Source organism: Phacochoerus africanus, chromosome 15, assembly GCF_016906955.1.
Source record: "Phacochoerus africanus isolate WHEZ1 chromosome 15, ROS_Pafr_v1, whole genome shotgun sequence".
Classification (NCBI taxonomy): Eukaryota; Metazoa; Chordata; class Mammalia; order Artiodactyla; family Suidae; genus Phacochoerus; species Phacochoerus africanus.
In genome coordinates, this window is record NC_062558.1 from 91135417 (window position 1) to 91151535 (window position 16119).

General features: G+C 37.7%; 1 protein-coding gene across 3 annotated transcripts in view; it reads right to left on the reverse strand.

Annotated features, from left to right (window-relative positions):
• The window catches only part of PARG (poly(ADP-ribose) glycohydrolase), a 141728-nt gene that overhangs the window by 46765 nt on the left and 78844 nt on the right, over positions 1 to 16119 (reverse strand). For all 3 annotated transcript variants that reach the window (XM_047762746.1, XM_047762747.1, XM_047762745.1), the window contains exons 12-13: positions 10608 to 10683; positions 1282 to 1429 (exon numbers count right to left, since the gene is read on the reverse strand). In XM_047762746.1, the coding sequence (XP_047618702.1) occupies positions 1282 to 1429; positions 10608 to 10683 (224 nt within the window). The remainder of the gene's footprint in view (positions 1 to 1281; positions 1430 to 10607; positions 10684 to 16119) is intronic.

Sequence of the window (16119 nt, forward strand, 5' to 3'; positions counted from 1 at the left end):
CATAATCGAATGGCTGAAAGACACAGAAGGAATCCTGAAAGCAAAACATAAGGGAAAACATTTAGATTCTCTCCTGAAGGTTGTCTACAAACATTTCTGAAGCAAAAAGTGTGTCTTCAAGACTAAACCTCAGAGTCTTAGTTCTGTCAAGTACCTCTTTCGAGACAGATTAGTTGAGTTATACATTTGATATAACTAATAGGAGATAGTTTCTGACCCACTGTAATCTTTGAGTAACAATCAACCAAGTTCTCCAACCCAGTTGAATGTTTACTCTCCTCTACTAAGCTCAAGTGGCAAAAGATTCAAAGAGGAATCAAGAAATTCTCTTTTGTAGAAAGAAAAAAGCATCAGTACTTGATGGCTAATTACACTTTTATGTGGGAATGTTCTAAGTACCCAAATAAAAGGCTTAATTTGCCTATAGTGGCTAAGAGTTTCCCAAGAGTTATGAGTTAATCATTAACTGTTTTGTAGCTTATACACAAGAAAATACTATGACATAGTGATATCACGATTTAAAGAAACTTAAAAAAAATGTAAATTTGATAATACACCTGAAGTATAAATTTGACAATGTTTCCCTCTCTCCTCCTCCCATATTAACTTAAATCAAGGAGAGGCATTAAGATAGTCACACTTTTTCTCTTAGGATTAGAAATTAGAATAAACACAGGTTACTGATTTATTTCCCTTCTATAAAGCTCACTGTTGTACGGACTCTTTTAAACACTGTATCTGTATTTTTTATATGTACATAGTGTGTTCATAATGAAATACAACAGATCACTTTGGAAATATAATGGAGGAATAATAATAGGATAAATACTCAAAGACATATTACTACTTTTTAAAGGTACTATGTCATTAAATTTCAACTGGAGAGTAAATTAGTCATTTTTACCCTTGTTCTTCAGATAAAGATACCAAAAAAGAAAAAGTGGGGATCAAATATCTTACTCAAAATTAGGAAAATAAAACTAACAATTTAAAAAAAAACAGGCATTCCCTGGTGGCTCACCAGTTTAAGGATTCAGCATTGTCACTGCTGTCACACTGGTTTGATCCCTGACCTGGGATCTTCCACATGCCACAGGTGTGGCAAAAAATAATAACAACAACAAAAGAAATATCTTTAAAAAAAGTATAAATTAGTGAATAAAAATATTGGGACTAACGCCCGTGGTAGAGAAAAGTATTATGTGGGTGGCCTCTAGTCTTCGGGGATAGATAGTTACGGATGGGCAACACTACCCTATTGTCCAGACTTCCCAAACTAACCTGTGATGATAAGACATTCATTGTGATCCAGCACCTCTGTGAAGAGTCGTGAAACAATCAACTCAGGGTTGATTAAAAAGCGGATTTCTTCTTGCACAAGTCCTGCACTGGTTACACCACCTCCAACAAAACGGTTTGCAAAATCCACCTATTTGAGAAAATGTGACATGTTAAATGATGATTTAAAATACCTACATATATGATAAAGAAGTGCTCTCCCTCTAAACTCTACTCTTCCTTGCCTTTTCCATATAAATCAATCTCCAAATTAGTCATCTTCTCAAGGAGGATAAATTATGGTTGCAACCTTTCTATTTCACTTCAGCTAACATCTCTGAGTATTTCTTTGGATTCCAAAACCTTAGAAGGAATCTGAAAAATAGAACTTTTAGACAAAAGCCTCAATGTAATCATATGGACTCCTGTTATAAATCTTATTTGTGTTCGAAGGGCCACAAATCAAGGGAGGTTTTATCTTTTTTTTTTCTTTTTGCCTTTTCTTGGGCCGCTCCCACGGCATATGGAGGTTCCCAGGCTAGGGGTCCAATCGGAGCTGTAGCCACCAGCCTACGCCAGAGCCACAGCAACGTGGGATCCGAGCTGCGTCTGCAACCTACAGCTCAGCTCACGGCAACACCGGATCCTCAACCCACTGAGCAAGGCCAGGGATCGAACCTGCAACCTCATGGTTCCTAGTTGGATTCGTTAACCACTGAGCCACGACGGGAACTCCAAGGGAGGTTTTACCTTGAAAGGTTTCAAGATAGTTTCTCCACCATTTACCACTCAACTTCCATTTACATACTTCATATGACTTTAATATAATTATACAGGTATAACTCATTTTACTGTGCTTTGCTTTATTATGTAGATACTGCAGGGGTTTTTTGTTTGTTTTTTACAAATTGAAGGTTTATGGCAACCCTGCATCAAGCAAAGATATTGGTGCCATTTCTCCAACAGTATTTGTTCACTTTGTGCCTCTGTGTCACATTTTGGTAATTCTTGCAATATTTCAAATCTTCTACCAGCAAAAAGATTATGACTTGCTGAAGGCTCAGATGATGGTTGGCAATTTTGATAATAAAGTACTTTTAAATTAAGGTATGTATATTTTTTAGACACAATCCTATTGCACATTTAAAAGACTACAGTATAGTGTAAAAATAACTTAGACGCATTGGGAAACCAAAAACTTCATGTGACTCACTTTATTACAGCAGCCTGGAACCGAACCCATGATATCTCCAAGGTACATAGCCTGTACCTTTCTTATATAATAGAGTAAACACTTGTTCTTAAGATTTGAAAAGTGTAGTAATTAACTTTTTTTTTTTTTTGTAACATTTAGCTCCTGTGAAAGGATAAAGGGATGAAAATTTCTCCTTTCTAAATTCAGGAATTCCTGTCATGGCTCAGTGGAAACGAATCTGACTAGCATCCACAAGGATGCAGGTTTGATCCCTGGCCTTGTGCTGCCATGAGCTGTGGTGTAGGTTGCAGATGCGGCTCGAATCTGGCATTGCTGTGGCTGTGGTGTAGGCCAGTGTCTGCAGTTCCAATTCAACCCCTAGCCTGGTAAACTCCATATGCCACAGGTGCGACCCTAAACAAAAAAATAAAAATATATAATAAATATATATATATAATACATAAATAAATAAATTCAGTCACAATCCCCAAACTGCATAAACACTACAGACTATTTTTTTAAATATACCAAAGGAAAAAAATGAAGGCAAAAAAACCTAGTTTAACAACAAAGATTCAATAAATTAATATTTCCAATTCAGTTTAAAACTATATGTAAGTTTTCTATGGGGTACTATGATGGGATCCCCAAGCTCCTATTAATATAGACGCAGTATACATTCCTCAAGAGACAGCAAACACAACTTGTAAGGATTATTTTTTTTGTCTTAAACCTACTATGCACTCCCATGTGTCCAACAGTATGCTAGGCTCTATGGGATGATACGTAAGAAATGGTTTCTGATTTTGTCTTAGATTATGTTACTTGAAGAGTTAGATTACATACATACACACAACTTGTGTACATACATAGTCATACACCCAAAAAACCCTAGAATTTAGTACATAATGTAAGAAAGGCTTCTATACTGTAGAGAAAAAATATACCTCTGTGTCTCTTCTTTACTCTCACACTACTGCCGCACTAACAACACCTCGGACACCAGATGCACACACGAAGCAATTCTGAGATACCAGCTGGATGTTCTACAATCAATTTCAGTTCTGATACTACCTCCCTAGAGTTAGCATCAAATCCCGCAGGCTGAGGATTCAGTCCCACAAGACTGCCCCAGTTCCAATGCCAGCCTCAAGTCCCAGGCTGCCACCTGAACTTCTAGGTGAATGGCTATAAATTGGGGTTCCCATGACCCCCTTCCCAGGTTTTATTTCCTAGAATAGCTCATAGAACTCAGGTAATAATTTACATTTACTGATTTATTAAAAATGGTATAATAAAGGATACAGATGAACAGACAGATGTAGAGATACACAAATGTAAGGTATGTGAGAAGCGGCACAGAGTTCCATGGCCTTTCCAGGCAAGTTACTCTCCCAGCACCTCCACATATTCATCAACTCCAAAGCTCTCAAAACTCCTATACTTCCAAAATTTGTATGGAAGCTTCATCACATTTACATGATTGATTATTAACTGACTCTCCAGTCCCTCTCCTTTTCTCAGAGGATGGGATGTGGGATAGAAAGTTCCAAACTTCTAATCATGATGACCAGCTCCCATTCTGAAGTTACCCAGGAGCCCACCAAGAGTTGTATCTTTAGGAATAAAAAGACACTCTATCGCCCAGGAAATTCCAAGGGATTTAGGAGCTCTGAGTCAGGAATGGAGTCAAAGACCAAACAATAGAACAAAAGATGCTCCTAGTGCTCTTACCGCTTAGAAGATTACAATACTTTTACGAGCTCTGAGCTAAGAACAGGATGCAAAGATATATACACACCCACACCCACCCACCCACCCACACACACACACATGTGGGTGGGTGGGTGTGGGTGTGTATGAGTTCCTTAGATGTATTATATATATCTATGTAAACACATATGTTCTATATATATATTTCCTATAGGATTATATAATATGTATATATACTATTATTTCACATATACTTTCAGTCTATTGTCAAATGTAAGATTTCTTAAAACTTGTTTGTGTAATCTAAACAAATTATGAAATAAAAATGATAATGTGAAGCCTATTGTACAAAGGAGTAAAATAAGAATATGCATCTTTTGATATATAAAAACATGTTAAAAGACAAAAATCAATAGAAGATAAAGTAGTCTTTCACTATAAAGGAACTTAGGAAATATTATACTGAAAAATATGACTGTACAAGTTCCTGAAATGAGTTCCCACAGTGAATCATATATATTTCAGTTTATATTCTAGCATAATAAAGCAACACTAAAAAACAAAGCACCTCTAGCTGATAAAGAAAAATAATTTTGGTTAAGTTAATCCTCTGATTAGAATTAGTTATTTACTAAATATTGGTGCATTGGGTGATTTATACCTTAAACTGTTCAATTCAATAAATATGGATGAAATACTGTGCTGTGCCATGGAATATAAGGACGAATAAGAGAGGCAGGATCAAGATGGCTGAGGAGTAAGATAAAGTGCTCACCTTCTCCCAGAAACACATCAAAACAAACCATCTACATGCATAACGATGCACACAAAACATTTTATGGACCTTGGCAGAAAACCTTAAACCTCCAAAAAGGGCAAGAAACCCTCCACATAACTGGGTAGAACAAAAGGGAAAAAAAAGAGAGAGGAAAAAAAGGAATCAGGATGGGACTAGCACTCCTGAGAGGGAGCTGTGAAAGAGGGAAGGAACCCACACCATGGGAAGCCACCTAACTGATGGGGAGATTAGCAGAGAAGGTGGGATCTCAAAGGCTCAGGGAAAAGAGCATCAGTTGGACTGAGGAGAAGAAAGCAGAGAGAGGTGCACAAACCATTGGTACCACCTCCAGGGACACTATAGTCTGAGATGCTCAGAGTAGGGCTGGACATTGAGATTCAGGCTTAGGGAGTCAGTCCTGGGGAAAGGACTAGGGTTGGCTGTGAGGAGACAGCCTGAGAGGCTAGAGAGTAGTATGCCAAGGGCTGGATAGCAAAGTAGCACAGCCCAGGAACCCGGAAGGAGGTCTGGGCCCACAGGAGAAGCAAGGCGCCACTGCTGGGGAGGGTGAGGAGGAGGGGCGGACCGCCATAGGAATATCTTTCTCTGAGCATGCATGGACTCTCGATGGCAGGGCTACAGTTGGTGAGGCGCCTCTTGCATGGGCTATGGGTCCTTCTTGTGGGGGCCTCATGCAAAGGCTAAGCATGACAGGGCACCTCCTATAGAATCTACAGGTGGTGGGGGCAAACCGCCACAGTCATTTCAGACTCCAGAGGTGGGCTGGCCCACCACCACTAGAGGTCCATGAACATGCACCACCTGTGGTCCCAATCACTTTGGAGGACAGCACAGAGGAGGGCACTGCAACCAGGCACCACTCATGGGAACTCACACACCCTGCTGCTGCCACTGCCAAATGGCCCCAATGCCACATACACCTGCCTGAGGGTCACTGCCACCTCCCAGAGCCGTGCAACTAGAAGTAGCCCAAGCCCAGCTTCCCGCCATCTTTGCCACTGTCAAGGGTCCAGCAATAAGGCACTGGCTACCACCCCTACCCATTGCCTTCATCTCCCTGGAAGCACATGCAGCACCCTCTCCAAGGGGATAACAGTCTGCATGTACTGAAGAAAGAGGAAGCAAGTTTCCAAACCCTCACACCAAAAATAAATAGTAAGCCTTTACAAAATACCCAGGGGCACTCTCACATATAAACAGCCCTCCAGGACTACAGTAGTTGGTTTCCCTAAACTCACAGAGTAAGAAAAATATAAGCAGAATGAAGATGAGGAATCATTCCCAGTTAAAAGAACAGGAGAATTTCCTTGAAGGAGCAAACAATGAAATAGAACTCTGTAGTCTAACACACATCAAGTTCAAAAAGGAGATAGTGAAAAATACTGTCACAACAGTGACAAAGTGACAACAGCAGATTCTTAACCCAGTGAGCCACCTGAGAACTCCCCAAAGAGTCTTTAAAGTATGTGTCCTGCATACAGATGGCCAATAGTCACATGAAAAGATGCTCAACATCACTAATTATTAGAAAAATGCAAATCAATACTATGAGGAGAAATCACTTCACACCAGTCAGAAATGCCATCAGTAATAATCCTACAAATAACAAATGCTGGAGAGGGTGTGGAGAAAAGGGAACCCTCCTACACTGTTGGTGAGAATGTCAATTGGTGTAACCACTACAGAAAATGGCATGGAGGTTCCTCAGAAGACTAAATATAGAACTACCATACGATCCACCAATACCACTCCTGGGCATTTCTCTAGACAAAACTTTCAAGGAAAAAGATATATGCACCCCTACGTTCACTGCAGCACTATTCACAATAGCCAAGACCTGGAAAACAAATGTCCATCGACAGATAAATGGATTAAGAAGATGTGGTACATATATACAATGGAATACTACTCAGCCATAGAAAAGAACAAAGGGCCAATTGCAGCAATGTGGATGGAACTAGAGACTCTCATACTAACTGAATTAAGTCAGAAAGAGAAAGACAAATACCATATGGTATCACTTATATGTGGAATCTAAAATACAGCACAATGAACCTATCTACAAAAAATCAAAACAAAAACAAAACAAACTCATGGACATGGAGAGCAGACTTGTGGCTGCCAAAGGGGAAGAGAAAGGAGTGGGATGGACTGGGAGTTTGGGGTTAAAGATACAAACTATAGCATCTGGAGCGGATAACCAATGAGATCCTGCTGTATAGAACAGGGAACTATTTCTAATCACTTGTGATGATACATGATGGAGGATAATGTGAGAAAAAGAATGTGTGTGTGTGTGTGTGTGTGCGCGCGCGTGTGTGTTTAACTGGATCACTTTGCTGTATAGCAGAAATTGACAGAACATTGTAAATCAACTATAATAACAACAATTTTTTTAAAAAGATGAATAAGATTGGGTTCCTGGTTTCACAGCATTTACAATGTACACTGGAGTCAGGCATATAAGTAGAAATGATAAGGTGATTATTAAAAAACCTACTAGTATGTATTTGATACTTACCAAATACTACAATTAACTAAAACTGGAGCATGTGGAAGACAGGGAAGTGTTACAAGAGTTTGGGCATTCAGTTTAGGTTTTACTAACATTTAGGCTGGGAGATTAGCTGCACAAAGACATAGGAAAAAACCAAATGTAAAGAGCTATATGAGGAGAGATTCTCATGTCTGTCTGCAATGCACAGTATGTGGAGGGCTAAAGTTGGAAATGAGCTGGTCTGGGGTCCAGGAAATTTCTACTTAATTCTAAAGGTTCTGGGATCAATTCTAAGAAGAAAAATAACAAATGCATCTGTATTTTGAGAAGATAATTCAGACTCGAGTTTAAAAAATGAATTGGAAAAGTAAAGGTGGAAGGGCTGGTTAGGTAAATACTGAATAGTTTACACAAGCATTACTAAGGTCTCCAATAGGTCAGTGGGAAAGAAAGTGAAGGAGAACAGTGACCCGGCAAAGAAATAAAATGGACAGCTCTTGAAAACTAAGAAACTGGCTAAGAATCATGGTATTCTGAATACAAATGAGAAATAAAGAAGATCTGAGATCAGCTAAACTTAATTGTTACTGGAACAAGATACATAACTAAATTTAAAAGATAAGCTCTATCTAATCTATGTACTACTTGGAAATGATAAATGAAATACATCCTATGTGCATGTTATTGTTCGTTCTTTGAATAAAAGGTCAACATTTACTACTCGAAAGGTATCCATAGAAACATATACACTAAACTCAATATGCCCCTGAAAACAGAGGTCTTATAGAAAATCCAAGTTTCTACTACTTAAAAAAAAGTTCTCAATAAAAGACTCTCTATTACAGGTGAGAAACCCGTTCCAGCACATGAAAACAAGCATATGAGTGCTTGATTTTTAGCCAGTTATTTTCCAACTCACTTTAAAGCTACTTGTTCAGCTTACTCAGTTTCTGAATTATAACTTGATGAAAAGAGAGAAATGATAACTCTCCTTAGAGAGGTTTTGTTATTGCCATTCAGCATAATGTAATTTACATGCTATACAAGGAGCTTTGTAGCACTGCAATACAATATTCCCTGATCTCCTGGGGATACAGGGCATGGGTAGGGAGAAAATAAGTAGAAGCCTTTATTGTAGTTTTTCAATCTACTGAGGTTTCACATTTCATCTATAATATATTCTAGGGAAGCAGAGAGAATCTCAACCTTCAATGTTGTTAAATAATCCCTTGTTGAATTGTATTATAATGAAAGGTCAGCATTCCCATGGTGCTAACTAGCAGTAGCTTTGTTTATTTCATGTGTATTAAGACTTCCTCAGTTAATCCAAGACAATGTTGTCAAGATGGAAATGTGGGGGTAAAAGTGATAGTCATTTGAAACAAATTTTAAACTCATTTCAAAATTAGTTTTAAATAAAAGGGACTTATTAAATACAAACTTAGAAAAATTTAAGTACAGGACAAATATTAATTCAGCTACCCTAAATATTTGTGATGATAATCTTAATCATTGGGAAAAGGTGATTTAAAACAAAATATGTGAGTTCCCATGGTGGCTCAGTGGTAACAAACCTGACTAATATCCATGAGGATGCAGGTTTGATCCCTGACCTTGCTCAGTGGGTTAAGGATCTGGCATTGCTGTGGCTGTGGCGTAGGCCAGCAGGTACAGCTCGGATTTGACCCTCTAGCCTGGGAACTTCCATATGCCACGCGTGTGGCCCTAAAAAGAGAAATATACATATACGTATTTGTCTTTATATACACATATATAGTTTGCTTCTTTGAAGATTTTAACTACAAATATGTCTAAATACAAATCCACTTTAAAAAGAACCTAGGCACTTAGAACAAGTATACAATAACTAGGCAAATGCAAATCAGTCATTTTATAACAAAAATTAAGTTATTCAAACAAATCAGGCAACTATTTAGCTTCTAATCTTATAAAGCATCTAATAAGCATCTAAGGAGAAAAATCAGCTATTCCCAGTATAAATAAGGTGGTATACAAGCTTCATTCAAAGAAAATTAGGATTATGGTACTCATAAATAAGAACACAAAACACTAAGATGTTGTCTCTGATCAGTGATTTTTTAGAAAGATCTCTCTAGGGAACTATATTTAATATTTTGTAATAATCCATAAGGAAAAAAGGAATCTGAAAAAGAAAAAATATATGTTGTTTATGTACTTATATATATAAATAAAGCTGAATCATTCTGTTGTACACTTGAAACACAACGCTGTAAATCAACTAACTTTCAATAAATTTTTTTTTTAAAGAGTGTCTATTGGACTGGATTGGGAACAGAGATAAATTAGAGAAATATTAAGATATAGAATTCAAATAACATAAAAAATGCCAGACAAAATCATAACAAAAATAAAAAGATCACCATAAAGCAAAAGAAAAGCATGTATTCAGCTTAGGTGTTAACAATTTAAAGCTAGATACACAGAGTGTTTTATTTGTTAACTTCTTTTTCCAAACATTTTTTTTTTTAGGTAATGGCAATAACACAGATTGATAACAAGGATTGAAAGACTGGCAAAATGAGCTGCTCTAAAACAGGGAAGAGACAGCAAGGATAGCTGATTCATGCACCTAAAACTATTACATATGGGAGAGAGGACTTTCTTATCAATCAGTTTTAGATGTCTGCCTCCTAGACCTAAACAAGGTTGGTGGCAGAAAAACATTTCAAACCAGTCATTATTTAGGGCAGAGCAAGAGCCTTTAAAACAAAAGAACAAAACTGCCTAGTGACAGCTTGTCAAGACCATAGCCTGGGAACTTCCTCCACTGTCAATCTACGATCTATGTCTGAACCAAGAGGCCTGATGTTGTCCAGATCTTGGGATTTTCTGTCAAAGGCTTTTTAAAGAGGCACATGTAAGAAACAGAGAATGTATATTGGCAAATAACAGTATTACCAAGGCTGTCAAGATGATCTGTTTGGTGTTTTTCTCCATTCTGCCATCATGCTTCTTTGCATTAAATCAGTTTAGAAAATAAATGAACAGCTTTTCAAATTTCCTTTGCCGTCAGCAGCTTGACAAGAGAAAGTCCACCCCTACTGCTCTACCTCACCAGCACCACGGTTCTATGATTTACCTACCTGTAGCATGCCTTGACCATTTCCTTCTATGGTACCTTCATAAGTGACATGCAACCGAGTCAGAGGTTTTTCACACCTATGATTTAAAAAGATATTCCTGTATTTATATATTCAATGATAAGTATTTCACTACAGAAAAATATGAAAATATGGATTATCTATAAAAGTAAAACTGAAACTACCCAAAATCACAAATGATTTTAAAAGAGGATGGCTTCTCTTTTAATAATCTTGGGACAGTCTCCCTCAGTTCTTCTTACTCAAATATATATTTTTTAAAATTTAGTAAAATTTTAAAAGGTTTCTTTCCATTTACAGTTAATACAAAATATTGGCTATATCCCTCAGGTTATACAGTACATCCTTGAGCCTGTCTTATACCCAACAGCTTGCATCTTCCACTCCCCTACCTCCCCTGCCCTTCCCCCACCTTCCCACTAGTAACCACTAGTTTATTGCCTTTATCTGTGAGTATACTTTTTCTCTTATATTCTTATGTTTTTTTATATTCCTTTTTCGTATATAGTCTCTCGTATTTTTTATTATTTTTTTTGTCTTTTTGCCACTTCTTGGGCCGCTCCCGCGGCATATGGAGGTTCCCAGGCTACGGGTCTAATCGGAACTGTAGCTGCCAGCCTACGCCAGAGCCACAGCAACGCAGGATCCGAGCCGCGTCTGCAACCTACACCACAGCTCACGGCAACGCCGGATCGTGAACCCACCGAGCAAGGGCAGGGACCGAACCCACAACCTCATGGTTCCTAGTCGGATTCGTTAACCACTGCGCCACGACAGGAACTCCCTCTCGTATTTTTTAGATTCCATGAACATATAAATATCATACAGTATTTATCTTTCTCTGTATCACTTACATGTGAAATCTAAAAACTACTGAATATACTGTTATTTCACTTAACATAATGGCCTCCAAGTCCATCCATGTTGCTGCAAATGACAAAATAAAATTTCATTCTTTTTTATGGCTAGGCTGTATTCCATCATATATATAATTGTAACTATATATACACACATATATAACTATATAACTGCATGTATACATACATACATACATACGTATATAAACTATATACATACATACACACAATATATATATATATATAAATAAACTATATATAACCATACACACACACACACCACATCTTCTTTACCCATTATCTGTTGATGGACACTTAGGTTGCTTCCATTATCTGGCTATTGTAAATAATGCTCCTATGAATACTGAGGTATATGTATCTTTTCTAATTAGTGTTTTTTTTTTTTTTCAGATATACACTCAGGAATGGAACTGCTGAGCCATATGGAATTCTATTTTTAGTTTTTTGAGACACCTCCATATGTTTTCCATAGTGGCTGTACTGGTTTACATTCCCATCAACAGTGTATGAGGAAAGTTTCTCCTCTTTAGAAGTTGAAAAACTTCTCAAAATATTTCTAAAAATCAAAATCTATGAAATGTTATTATGCTAGAGTTGGCAACCTAAGGAAAAATACAGAAAATTCTGACAATATGATTCTCAGAGGGACTCTATTTTCACTTATTTGGAAACAATGTGTGCGGCGGGGGAGTTGTCTTGATGAAAATACATGCCACAGAGATTCTGATCTCTGGTATTTTTATATTAATAAAATTGATAGATAAGCCTGATACCTGTAAGTCACAATTATTTTCTCTTTTTTCATAAACCATGGTCACAGAGGTGTTTGGGGTTCAGACATGCCACCCCCAAATCTGGCATCTTGGCTTACTCAACATTTTAAGCTGAAGAAGTTTGAAAACAATGGCAGAAGCAGAAGGTCACTCTGACATCCTCTTCTTCTTGCCCATCTTACCAGAAACAAGCCATAAAACCCTCACATGAGGGGCCTTCCCTATACCTGGAGGAAAGGAATATTCTTATCTCTGAAGACAAAGAGAGGCCAAGAAGAATTCTAGCAAACAGCCATTGCTGTTTCCCCAGTTTACTACAATTATCTCATATTCTTACACATCATTCCTCCACAACTATCTATTCATCATCAAACCTAGCATGAAAGTACATAGATCTATTTCTTTGGGTCTGCATTTCCTCATAAAGGCTCCTGTGCCATGTAAAACTAATATAAAGTAAATCTGTATGCTTTTCTCTTGTTAGTCTGTCTCATCAGTTTAATTTTCACGCCTAGTCAGGGACCCTAAGAGGGCTGACCTGCCCTACACTGTTTACCTAGCTTACATTGTGTTAAAAAAAATTCAATTTTATTACTAGCAGATGATGACAATATTTTTCCTTAGGAGATTTTCCCCCTGATTACTTACTGAATAAAAAATATAAATTATAATAGAATGCAACAGAATGTAACAGATAAACCTCTAACATAGAGTGGTACAAATTTTTTGGAGGGAGGGGAATTACATGTTTTTAAAAACAACTATATCTAAGAAAAAAAAGACAATCTAGTTGGGAAGCACTATTTACGTATTAGAATTTGCTTATATGCTTTTGCATCAATGAGTCCAAGTACATTTCAGGTAAAGCTCTAGTCCAAAAGACTGACAGCCTCAAATTCAGAAGGTAATTCAGTACAGGTTCTGTTCTAAAAGATTCATTTGCATTAACTCATTAAATCTTCACAACGTCCCTATTGCTATCTTCTTGTACAGATGAAACAAAGCACAGAAAGCATTTAAGTAACTGCCCAAGACTAATAAATGAAGCAACAAATATTTGAACCCAGAAAGTCCAGGTCAATGTTTCAGGCTCTTAACAAGTAAACTATACTCTTAGAAAAATTATTTTCCAAATCTCTTAGAGAATGTTAATACCATAAGTTTGATTTTTTTTTTAAACCTCCATTTTTTGTGGGTCCTACTTTCCTACCTTTTTTATTCCAAGGGAGATCACCTATGAGGATATTACTGAAAAGATAAAGAATGATCCAGAAATCTCATCTGCTGTCAACTATTTCCCATGACTGTAGTTATCAACTTAAAAGTACTTTGCTCAATAAAATTATGAAATGGCTAGAAACTATTTTTGGCCACACCTGCTGCATGTGGAAGTTTCTGGGCCAGGAACCAGGGATTGAACCTGCATCAGAGCACTGACCCAAGACACTGCAGTGATGACGCCAGCTCCTTAACCCACTATGCTACAAGAGAACACCAAGGTTTTTTTTGTTTGTTTGTTTGTTTAAAGTCGCACCCGCAGCATCTGGAAGTTCCCAGGCTAGGGGTTGATTTGGAGCTGCAGTCTGCAGACCTACACCACAGCCACGACAACAGCAGATCTGAGCAGCATCTGCGACATATGCCAAAACTTGTGGCAACACCAGATCCTTAACCCACTGAGTGAGGCAAGAAGTCAAACCTACATCCTCATGGAGACTATGTCAGGTTCTCAACCCAGTGGGCTGCAACAGTAACTCCAGAAACTTTCTTTTTAATAAGCATCCACTGACTTCCTAATATGTCTCCCCTTCTGGCCCTACCAATTTCTTTATACCACTGCCCCAGGAATCAAAGACAGATATTCTGACTCTCTGATAATAACAGGGATAACTACAATGCCAGAAACTAGGAACTCAGAAAAACCTCTAACTTCCTGGCACCCATTTAGTCCCTTACTCTTGGGAATACCAACAATTCTCATCTCTTCTTCATCCTCTCTCTTTAAGTGAACACATGTTTCTGGTTCTGTGGAATCTGGGAGATGGACAATTCCTCTGAATGATCTATAAGATCTATACCAAAATGACATGAACAAAACATCTGTATTCCTATTAGAGACCAATAGCAGAGCTAAGAAAAGCAACCCTCTATACTCTGGTCTGAGCAGATAACTTAGTAAGTTTTTATTTTTAGTTTTAGGTACCATATTTTAAGAGGAACCAATGGCTTAGGGTACGTCAAGAGCAGAATTAAGGGGTTTACTATCCATATTTTATGTGAAACAGAAGAAATGAGTAGTTTAAAATGTACCTGTGTGGAGTTCCCGTCGTAGTTCAGTGGCTACTGAATCCGACTAGGAACCATGAGGTTGCGGTTCGATCCCTGGCCTTGCTCGGGGGTTAAGGATCGGGAGTTGCCATGAGCTGTGGTGCAGGTTGCAGACGAGGCTCTGATCCCGAGTTGCAGTGGCTGTGGTGTAGGCCGGCGGCTACAGCTCCAATTAGACCCCTAGCCTGGGAACTCCATATGCATGGGAGTGGCCCTAGAAAAGGCAAAAAGAACAACAACAAAAAAAACCAAAAACCTGTGTGCACTGTTGGAGGTGGATCAAGAAAGCATTAAGATACTTGATGGCAGTGGGGGGGAGGGCAAATCTTAAAGAAAATTAGTTTATTTATTGTAGTTCCAGAAGGAAAAACCAGGAATGGGATTTGGTGAGGTGGGAGATTTTTGAAAGACAAACTTTTTTAGGGAATGAAAGTATTAGATAATAACACAAGCAGCTGACAATGGGAGAGACTGTAGCGAGGTTCCCATCACTGACGCTGTCTAGTCTCCATCTATTACAGGTATTACAGAGTTGATTATTTTTAGTTGGTAGCTGGATAAGATGATTTCCTGGGGTCCCTTTCAATTCTTATCTGCCAAGACTCTAAAATGCTGTACATGTTTCTCTTCCTTTACGTCTCAACTTGGTTTTAGTGCTTGGTTTTAGTGCTTTGTATAATCTCTTATCCACTTCCCTCTGCTAATAATCAGCTCAACCATGCAGTCAGCCTCCTAAAGTAAGTTAGTTTTGGTGGATAAAAACACAGGAAAGCCCCTTAAGCGTATGCGCCTTCTCAAGTTAATTCCTTTAAGAGAGAGTCCCTTTCATTGCTAATTCCAAACAAAACAATTATAAACTACAATGAAAATTATTAGAAAGTGAAAATGAAGAGGCACTGGTTAACATGAATGCACACCCAAAATACACATTTAATATGTTTAATCATGTCCTCATAGGCACTGAAAAAGTAGATCCATTCTTCTTTAAGTGCTTTGGGGATTTTGCTCCAGGTTAGAAAGTGTGTTGACTACTTCAGGGCACTAGAGAACTTACAAATCTGATTACAAATCTGCATAAACTCAGATTGACTATTATTCCCCTGAGTATCTGCAGATAAGTAATAAGAAAAAACCCTAGTAAATTAGCAACTTCTACAAAACTGCCAATAGTATATGTGGTCAGCCAAATTTCAAAACTCTCATCATTCAGATAAATTCTAGGTAATTACATTTACATATTAGTAAATGATGTACATTTCAGTTTAATTTAAAAACAAAAACAAAAAACTTCCCAATCTTTTTCTTTAGCAGGAAAAGCCATAAAATGCAAAAACTAACCAAAAAAAGGAGGGTAAGGAGTCATGTTAAATACTGCTATTCTGTTTAATATTAAAACTCCTTAATTCTAAACAGGACTTTGTTTGAGATGACAAAACTAAAAGCAAAAGAGCAGACATGAAAGAGTTACAGACTCTGATCCAAAAGGCATGTCTCTTCTAACAATGAGAGTTATCA